The sequence below is a fragment of the Hylaeus volcanicus genome, chromosome 9 (genome assembly GCF_026283585.1).
Source record: "Hylaeus volcanicus isolate JK05 chromosome 9, UHH_iyHylVolc1.0_haploid, whole genome shotgun sequence".
Taxonomy (NCBI): domain Eukaryota; kingdom Metazoa; phylum Arthropoda; class Insecta; order Hymenoptera; family Colletidae; genus Hylaeus; species Hylaeus volcanicus.
The window spans coordinates 3,380,604-3,390,855 of NC_071984.1; the positions used below are offsets into that span (position 1 = coordinate 3,380,604).

At 42.5% G+C, this 10,252-nt stretch overlaps 1 protein-coding gene across 2 annotated transcripts in view; it reads left to right on the forward strand.

The window, feature by feature from the left end:
* LOC128882039 (uncharacterized) overlaps positions 1-10,252 on the forward strand; it is a 27,993-nt gene that overhangs the window by 8,790 nt on the left and 8,951 nt on the right. For both annotated transcript variants that reach the window (XM_054133600.1, XM_054133599.1), the window contains exons 2-7: positions 4,344-6,739; positions 7,556-7,643; positions 7,743-7,896; positions 8,280-8,424; positions 8,649-8,696; positions 8,765-9,416. In XM_054133600.1, coding sequence (XP_053989575.1) covers positions 4,647-6,739; positions 7,556-7,643; positions 7,743-7,896; positions 8,280-8,424; positions 8,649-8,696; positions 8,765-9,416 — 3,180 coding nt within the window. In that variant the 5' untranslated portion in view covers positions 4,344-4,646. The remainder of the gene's footprint in view (positions 1-4,343; positions 6,740-7,555; positions 7,644-7,742; positions 7,897-8,279; positions 8,425-8,648; positions 8,697-8,764; positions 9,417-10,252) is intronic.

Here is a 10,252-nt window from a genome sequence, read left to right on the forward strand (position 1 = left end):
TGTGTGTGTGTGTGTGTGTGTGTGTGTGTGTGTGTGTGTGTGTGTGTGTGTGTGTGTGTGTGTGTGTGTGTTATTATATATATATATAAAAAATAAGAATATATAAGAATATATTTATAAACATTAAAATATTAAGAATATTATGAATGTTAAATATCGAAATGGCTCGAGTGTTTGTGTAAATGTACCATTTGGTATCTTGTAGGTTAATAAATATCTAGGAGCTACGTATGAATCATACAATAATCACTAGGGCCTAAATCAGGGAATAAGTTGCATAGGGGAAAATGATCTCGCTTCAAAGAATACCAAATCTATATCTTTCTCTGTCCGGAGTCTAGTATGGTAAATATTACGATCCCTCGATAAAAGACGAGGGATGATCGGAGGAGGTCAGCGCGGAACGATAATCGTTGGGGAATAATTTTGGTTCGCATTGAATCAATGCAAGGGTCGAGGTACGCCAAGTAGGTCGCGACAAATCCCATTGCTGCCAACGCGACAAACCAAGCTGCGACGCTGCACGCTCGCGAGTAAGCGCGCGGAAGCTCGTTAATTTCGCCGGAGCGCGGAGAGTGGAGAGATTCGTAGCAAACTTCGGTTAGGATTCGTTTACATGCCGACAACCGCCGCGACGGTGGCGGCCATTGATTCCTTTACCACCGTGACGCGTTTCCAAGTGGACCTATACCCCACTTTACAGGAGACGTTACTGGAAATTCAGAATAATGATTATTATTTTTTTTTATGACTTGTGATTAAATAGAGAGATTGATCGAAGGTGAAGTATTTTAAAAAAATATTAAGCTATCGAAAAAGGTTGATTAATTTTCAAAAATTCGTAGCTCCGTTGATAAGTAAGATTTTTGATCGAAACTTTTTTTCGTGGTGGATCTCATGGGACCCTACGGAAAACATACGGAAAGTTTTTCTCTAAAGTGGAAACTCAATTTTTTAAAAACGGCAGAATGATATTTTGAGAATTCCCTAGGTGGTACCAGGACTGAGAAAGTGTGCTAGTTGACTAATTTTCAAAAATTCGTAGCTCCGTTGATAAGTAAGATTTTTGATCGAAACTTTTTTTCGTGGTGGATCTCATGGGACCCTACGGAAAACATACGGAAAGTTTTTCTCTGAAGTGGAAACTCAATTTTTTAAAAACGGCAGAATGATATTTTGAGAATTCCCTAGGTGGTACCAGGACTGAGAAAGTGTGCTAGTTGACTAATTTTCAAAAATTCGCAGCTCCGTTGATAAGTAAGATTTTCGATCGAAACTTTTTTTCGCGGTGGATCTCATGGGATCCTACGGAAAACATACGGAAAGTTTTTCTCTAAAGTGGAAACTCAATTTTTTAAAAATGGCAGAATGATATTTTTAAGAATTCCCTAGGAATTCCCTAGTCGATTTTGGCGAACATCTAAAATTGTCTATAAAAATTATTTTTCGCTTCCTCGGTCGAAATGAGGCATATTTTGTCCAGTAACGTGTAGGACTAACTTTTATTGTTTATGAGAAAAAAATTCCTGAGGAAAAGTAGAAAAATTATTTTGAATAAATGTTTCGAACAAAACTCGTACATCTCGATAAGATATGAAATCACACGTATTTATGAACACATATTTTGTCGAGAAAAAAAAAATAAAAAAAATCAATATCGTGATTATTTAATCATTATTCGTGGCTTATTGCTCGAATAAACTTCTACACTGAAATATCCAGCTATGAAATATTCAAACTTGAGAGTAGTCCTACAGCCTCATCGTTAGTTGTGCTATCGTAAAAAAATCGATTATCGTCGTCGACAGCCACAATCGCGGGGTAAATATTTACTGGAAATAAAGTATTGCATTGCGGAGATATCAACGCCATAAATTTCACTCTTCCCTAACCTCATCGCCTCGTAGAAAGAAAACAAAACAGTTGTTCGTATAGTCGCGTTGAACGAAGTTGCCTATCGATATGTAGGATTTCTAGGAAGTTGTAACGTACGGCTTTGTAGAGATGTAGCGTGGAACGTTTATCGGCCAGTTACAGCCGCCGTACGTAACTGTTGCAACGAGGTTATATTTAGCCACGGGGAATATAGTTTTGTTTCTGCTGTAAACCGTTCGGTTGGCTCTGTTTTGGCAGTTTCCCTGATTTCTCGCCATCTGAAATAATACTAGCGGTTCTCAATCGATAAAGCAAATGGCCACGAATTACTACTTTATCCGAGATTACCTTCCCGATCGACCCTTTGCGAACGAAATTGAACTTGGAGACATGTAAATTTATTAAATCAATTTTTTTTAAAATATCACCTTATAGAGACCGATAAGACGAAACTTTTTTCTACTTACAATTTATTCGTGCGACGTTTCGTTTTGAAGATAAAAATTAGAAAGTTAAAAGTTCTCTTTTTCCTGACTTTCGATTAAAGTTATATATACAGGGTGTCCGACAAATGTTGTAACACCTTGAAAGAGGTGGTTCGGGAGGTGATTAATAAATTATTATTATACAGGGTGTCCGAAAAATGTTGTAACACCTTGTAAGAGGTGGTTCGGGAGGTGATTTGAAACAACTTTTTCCTTACCGAAAATGTTGTCCGAGGCTTCGTTGAGGAGATATTAACGGAAAATACTGACCAATCAGAGCGCGAGGATCCCGATGGAGCGGCCGCGGTAGCGATGGCTACGCGCTAGGTAGCCGCTCTCGTACGCGAACAAGCGACTCGACGTGCATCGAAGGATATTGACGCGGCCGCTCAGCGCGTAGCCTTCGCTACCGCGGCCGCTCCAACGGTATCCGCGCGCTCTGATTGGTCGGGTTTTTTTAATTAATATCTACTTAACGAAGCCCCATCCGACATTTTTGCAAAGGAAAAAGTTGTTTCAAATCACCTCCCGAACCATCCCTTTCAAGGACCTCCAACATTTTTGGGACACCCTGTATATATATACACATATAAATTCTTTTTCTATCAGATTCGTCGTTACCATTCCAAGGTAACTTCGTAATTTAGTGTTTGCAGCGCTATCGCGTTGAGTTCTCGTATGAGTCGCCATGACGTAAGGAAAAAAAATGCTAGTTAATATTTATATCTTTTGTTACAACGCATGAATAATTCACGAGACGTTGTTGGTCGAAACGATGCGTCGCTCTTTATCTTTAATGCATGGTGTCAGCAAACTATTTTTCTTTTCTTTAACCGTCGCTTGTCGACGTTTACACTGTAAGTAAATTCAAGTACACGCTCGTGTGCGATCTTTTAAAGTAATTACGACCGAGGTATAGCGATCGGAGAATGTATCGTTAGGTTCGTTTTTAAAAAGTTTCCCCCCACCCTTTTTTTTTATATTCAAATCCGTTTAAGCAGAACGGTTTATTGCAAACGAAATTATAATTAGTCGCATTTATTTGGTGTAATTACTTCTTTCAATTGTTATGTAGTACGTACAAAATTATAAACAATTTTAATTTATAATTTTTGGCACAAATTATTGGTATAAATAAAAAGAACTGAAGTAGTGGTCAATACTGAATTGTGTGAAAATTAATAATATATTATAAAAATGATTATTATAATATATAATGGAATATTATAATATTATAATTGCAATTGATCATTGGAATAAATATTTAGTATAAATATGGAAGCAGAAATAGTATAATCATTTTAAATCGTATGAAAATTAATAAATAATTATATAATGGAATATTATAACATGATAATTGCAATTATAACTGCATTACAACATTATAATTGCAAAAGAGACAGAGATAGTAATCATTTTAAATTGTATGAAAATTAATAAATTATTATTATACAGGGTATCTGAAAAATGTTGTAACACCTTGTAGGAGATGGTTCGGGAGGTGATTTGAAACAACTTTTTCCTTAACGAAAATGTTGTCCGAGGCTTCGTTGAGAAGATATTAACAGAAAACCCCGACCAATCAGAGCGCGAGGTGGCGGCGCTCCCCGACCAATCGGAGCACAAGTATGCCGGTGGAGCCTAGCACGTAGCCTACGCTACCGCGAGCGCTCCACCGGCGTACGCGCGCTCTGATTGGTCGAGGAGCGCGGCCGTCTCGCGCTCTGATTGGTCGAGGAGCGCGGCCGCCTCGCGCTCTGATTGGTCAGAGTTTTCTGTTAATATCTCCTCAACGAAACCTCGGACAACATTATAATTGCAATTACAATTGCATTAGAACATTATAATTGCAAAAGGGACAGAAAAATATTAATAATTTTAAATCATATGAAAATGACTAAATCATTATATAAATAATCATTATAATTATTCTATTAATAATTGTATGCAGATTAATTAACCAATGACCGTTTGATGTTGCAGCCTATGGTCCGGGATCCTCAAATAGCGGAATCGACAATTTCGCCGTGAGGCTGCCGAGCGAGGATAGCGATTCGATCGTAACTCGCTCGAGTTTCCAGTTGGCGTGATCGAAAGGCCTCCAAAACGTCGACCCCGTCGGTGATCAAGTTATCGGGGGGTGGAACAGGTGGGGGTGGGGAGCAATTGTCCCCAGGGCCCGGCCCACCTCCCCCGGTGTCCCCAGCCGAGCGCGGCGACGTCGCCAAGAACGATGCCGCCCCAACGAAATGCGTCGACGGCTTTCCTCAGCCCGCTGAAACCACCATGAGCTTCGTTCTGCAGCTGGGCACGGTGGAAACGGGGCTGGAGAAGAAGGCCAGCAACGGTGGCCAGCCATCCTCGGCGCTGCTAGCCCAGGAAACCTCTCATGCCGTCTCCGGAGCCGAGGATGGCAGCAAATCCCAGATCCTCCAGTGTCTGGAGGCCACCACGCAGATCCCTACCGGCCACGTCATCTCCTTCTCCACCGTCAAGTCCGTCAGCGTCACCTATCCGGTGACCAAGGTCACCAGGGACGTTCAGAAGATAGCTGGGTCCCAGACGAACACCACCCAGGTGTTGACCACCCGCGTCATCTCTCAGAAGCTACCATCCTCGAGCCACCAGACCCCTCTGACTCTGAACGCGTCCCCTCACGTCACCCACATACCAATAAACTCTCAATCCTTATCGTCTCCAGGCAACGGGGTGACCCATCTGTACCCTCTGCAGCACGCGGCGTCAGCGCAGAGCAAACATCACGGCAGGAACCAGGTGGTAGGCTGCGAGGGTAAGCAACAGGCAACCATAGTGTCCGGGCTGCAGGCCAGTTTGCATCAGAAGATCCAGTCGGTTCCATCGCAGCAGCTGGTGAAGGCTGGACAGGTGAAGACCGTAAGCAGTGCAGCTTCCATGCCGAATATCCAGAGGATATACGCCAAGGGCCAGAACCTCGTTGGCCAGTCGCAGACGGTGAACTTGCAGAAGGTGAAAGGCGTGGCGAACGTCTGCCAGGGCGTGACCGTTCAGAGGAACTCGGTACCTAGGATACAAACTGTTCAGAAGGGTCAGGTGTTGACGACGTCCGCTGTTCAGGCGACCCAGTTCGCTGTTAACCAGGTGGTGAACAACGCCGGCGTGCAGAGAGTCCAGCAGGGGAACTCGAACCTCCCGAAAGCGCAGTCCAACGCCATGGCCGGGCAGAAGGTGACGCAGGTTTACAATAATCAGAAGGTATCGTCGCAGGTATTGGCTGGCCATCCTAATCATAAGACGCAGCAGCTCGTCGGTGGTCAGCAGGGTATGCAGAAGCTGCAGACTCAGCCGCAGAAGAGCCTGGCCGTGCCCAGGCAGCAGCTACCTACCACCATGAACAACGTTCAGAAGTCTTGCAACTCTGTAGCTGGTATACAGAAGACGCAAGTGCTGGGCCAGGTGCAGGCTCAGCAACAGTCGGCGCAGATTCATCACAAGCACGGCCAGCAGGAGCACTCGTCGCAGCACCAGAGATCCCAGTCCGCGGCGGGTCTGCAAAAGTCCCAGACCGTGGCTGGGCTCAATTCCAGTAGAGTACAATCTATGACGAACGTTTGCAAGAGCAACAGCGTGCCCAACATAGCGAAGGCGCAGCAGAACTCGAACCTGCTGGCCAGTGGCAAGCAGCAGACCATGTCGCAGCCACAGTCCCAACAGATGCACGTACAGAACACCGGTCAGCTTCAGCAGCACCAGCTGATACAACAGACTTCCCAGCAACCGTCTCAACAGCATACTGGTAACAAGCAACAGGCAAACGTGAATCAACAGACGCAGCGGAGTCACAGCGTGGCCAACATGCACCAGAAGGTCACGGCTATCGCGACCATGCAGAACAATCAACGAAACCAGGTGAACTCCAAGGTGCAGCAGCAGCAAATGGTGATGAGGGTAGGGGTGCCGAAGAACCAGGTCCAGAGTCTTCAGCAGCCAGTCAAGATCATACAGCAACAACAGAACGTCATAGGGCCTCAGAACACTCAGAAGCAGCCTGGCTGCATAAAGACCATACCGCCTCAGAAGTCTGCACAGCGGAATCATCAGCAGAAGGTCGCTGGACTGAAGACCTCGCTGAACGCCAACGTGACCGCCGCCAAGAGTCAGATACCGACTCCTGCGGCGGGCCAGAAAGCCAGCATCAAAACGTTGCTCCCTCAGCAGGCTGTCGCGCCCAACATGTTGATGCATAAGAGCCAGCCCGTCAAGGTACAACAACAAACGATACAGCAAAAGCAGCTTATCATGTCGTCCCAGTTTCCGCAGCAAGTTAGACAACAGGCTGGACAAATAAAAACTTTACTGCCTGTAACTAGTACGGAACCTCGCAAGGATGTCGAGATCAAGTTAGTATTGCTTGTTGCTGGTGGAACACGCTCTCCTGGTTTTAGTTTTAGCTGCTTTCCTTGTCGGTAGCTTTGTAACGTATAATGAAATAGAAATAGAATCAACCTGGCGTATTGGGTTTTCGTATCGACACTCATTTGTATTTTTTCATCGTTCTTTAATATCAAACACTTGTAATTTATACACTTGTAATTTATACTCGAGTGCATTTGAGCACTTGCACTTGTAGTGTGCGATTAGCAAACATCTTTTTATTTTGAATGCATCGGTGTAACTATTGTTTCAAGTGTATATATGGTATTAACCCTATCGAGGCCTTTCTCTTCTGGTATCTACCAGCAACTCGAGATGCTTTCTTAGCATTCTATTGCCACGAATGCTAAGATTATATTGACTTCGAGAATGAGATCTCTAATTAAAGATTTGAAAATCAGGTCACCTTTGCTTCAACGACAATCATTTTATTGGCACTTTCATGTTCCAAGGAAATTAAACCTAAAGAAAACCTAGTGGCGACTTAGAGTTACCTCTCAAGTGCAAACAGTTAAAACCCTTATGCGAATAAGTTAAAAACAATGTACATCTTTTCTCCAGAAATTTTTAAGAAATTTACACATCGTATTCATTTATTCGAATAAAAGTATTCTGAAGTTGCATAGCTACCGAATGCAACATGTCGTGCGACACTTTTACTTTTCTTAAATACATTACTTCTCAAGAATGAATGGAGTTTTGTTTGCGTAGCACTCTTTTAGTGACAAGCCTTAGTTTTGAAGTTTGTTAATAACCAAATAATTGAAGCGTTATATTTCTAGAATCGAACCTGAGCTGCGCATACCTAAAGAAGACGAACATCAAACTGCTCCTAAATCTCCGATTAAAAGAATGCCACTTCCCTACGAGGTAACACGTTACGATCATATTGTAATTATGTAGCGTGTACAATTGTTACACGCTTTCAGTCATGTACACTTTCCCTTTTTGATTCATTCTTTGTCGCAGTGTCTTCAGTTCGTTCTCCAAGATCACAACTACGGAGCACCTCCACCACGAACACCTCCACCACCCTCGCCACCGCCTCATCCAAAGCAGCAGCCTATCAATGGTGCTGGGAGCTCCACTGCGACTTCTCAGCATCCTTATATCTACGGGCAAGGTAAGTCAGAATTACAGAGACTCGCTTTTTATATATAGGGCTACCCAAACAGTAATACTGATATCCTAATCTATAAAATTTATACTGAAAATTAGCATTTTGCATAGTTGAATTGTCTTAAATTTTATTCTGACTATGAATATGTAAAGTTCCAACTACTATTGAAATTTTAACCTATAAAATTTATACCGAAACTTGTAACGCAGAGTTTCACATTTTATAACTGTAAGGCTAGTCAAACAGTAATACTGAAATTCTAATCTATAAAATTTATACTGAAAATTAGCATTTTGCATAGTTGAATTGTCTTAAATTTTATTCTGACTATGAATACGTAAAGTTGCAACACCATTACTTACTTGTAACGCTGCATTTAATTTCAGTTATAATTGGCACCAACGTGGAGGATGACGCTGCCAGTGCTATTAGCAGCGAAGCAGGTAGAGAAGCTGAACCGGAAGGTGAAGAAACTGAAACTGCTCCAGAGGGTGAAGGAGACGATGAAGATAGTGTTACTAGATGTATATGGTAAGCAGTTGCGATGAACCACAGTAAGGATTTCTGACTTGTAGGGTAAAGAAACAAATCATTTTCAAGAATGCGTGGTTTGGAATGGCATTATTCTGTACGAACTATAAATATAATTCAAATGGAATGAATTCTAACTTCCTGAAATAGATAGCAAGATTACAAGTACTGTGAGTGGGGCCTAGGTAGATAACTGATTACTCAAAAGGGAATGTTATTTTCAGTGACTTTGAGCATGACGATGGGTACATGATCTGCTGTGATCGATGCCTGTAAGTATCAGTATCACTTTTCATCTTTGTTCGTTATTGCAAATCATCTAATGAGCTAATTATTTCAGAGTTTGGCAGCACGTCGACTGCATGGGCATAGACCGTTCAAACATTCCTGACGAGTACCTCTGCGAGATCTGTCGGCCGCGACGCGTGGACAGGCAAAGGGCCCGCGCGCTGCAGATGCGCAAGCGAGAGGAACTGTTAAACTCGGACACGTCGTCCGACACGTCGTCCACCAGCTCAGCCGACACGGACGTCGGCGTGAACACGGTTCCAAAGAAGAGAACCTTGCAGCAACACCAAGTGCAGCGGCGGAAGTCCGAACCGCCGCCCCAAGTGAGACGCCTGAACAACAACAACAACAATAACAACAACGTTGCAAAGAGGCAGAGGAGGGACTCCCACCCGAGACAGTCGAGCGTAGTCCGTAAAAAGGAAACCACTAAACGTGGCCCGGGTAAACGCAAGGTCAAACGAAGGATGAGCCTCGAGGACAAGGAAGAGGAGACCCAGGACACGTGGAACTCCAACGTGGCGCCGCTCAGACAGTGGATAGAGCGCTACGAAGAAGCCGTAACGAATCACTATAGCCCCGAGCTCAGAGCCAGGATATCTTCTATCAAGGTGAACGGCACGCACGGCGACCTAAGGCAGAGCAACATGAACGCCATCGCCACAGGGAAATGCAGGCTCAACGTGCACAGCAATAGCGTTAGGGTAGGCAGAATAATTCCGTACGGGGTGTAAGAAACGTGTTTGTTAGGGATTTTTAAAAAGCGGAGGAGACGCGAATGAAATATGGAAGAAGCTTTCTTAATAATGAACATTTTCGATTGAAACTTGTTTTCGTGGTGGATCTTATGGAACCCTATAGAAAACATATAGAAAGTTTTTCTCTAAAGTGGAAACACAATTTTTTAAAAATGGCAGAATGATATTTTTAAGAATTCCCTAGGAATTCCCTAGTCGATTTTGGTAAGAATCTAAAATTGTCAATAAAAATTATTTTCCGCTTCCTCGGGTATAACGAAGCATATTTTGTTAAGTGACATGTAGGAGTGACTTGTATCGTTTATGAAAAAAAAATTCCTAAAGAAAAGAAAAAAAATTGTTTTGAGTAAAAAAAAAAGTGATCTTTCGAAGAAATGTTTTAAACAAAACTTGTACATCTCGATGAGATATGAAATTGTTGTCGAATGTATTTGATCAAGAAACGAATATTTTTCGAGGTGTTTCCATTTTTATTGAATTTTTTATAGAATTTTATAGAATTTGAAATTCTAACCTATAAAATTTATATTGAAAATTGGCATTTCGCATATAAACGATGGGTACATTGTTATGCACTTCATTTTGGCCGAGAAAACGTTATATAATTTTTATAGACAATTTTAAATTGTTATCAAAATCAACAGTGAAAGGACCCTCTTGGGATTTTCAAAAGAAATCATTCTCCGATTTTTAAAAAATTAGGCGTTCACTTTATAAAAAAACTTTCTATACGTTTTCCGCAGGGTTCCGTGAGATCTGCAAGGAAAAAAAGTTTCGCTCAA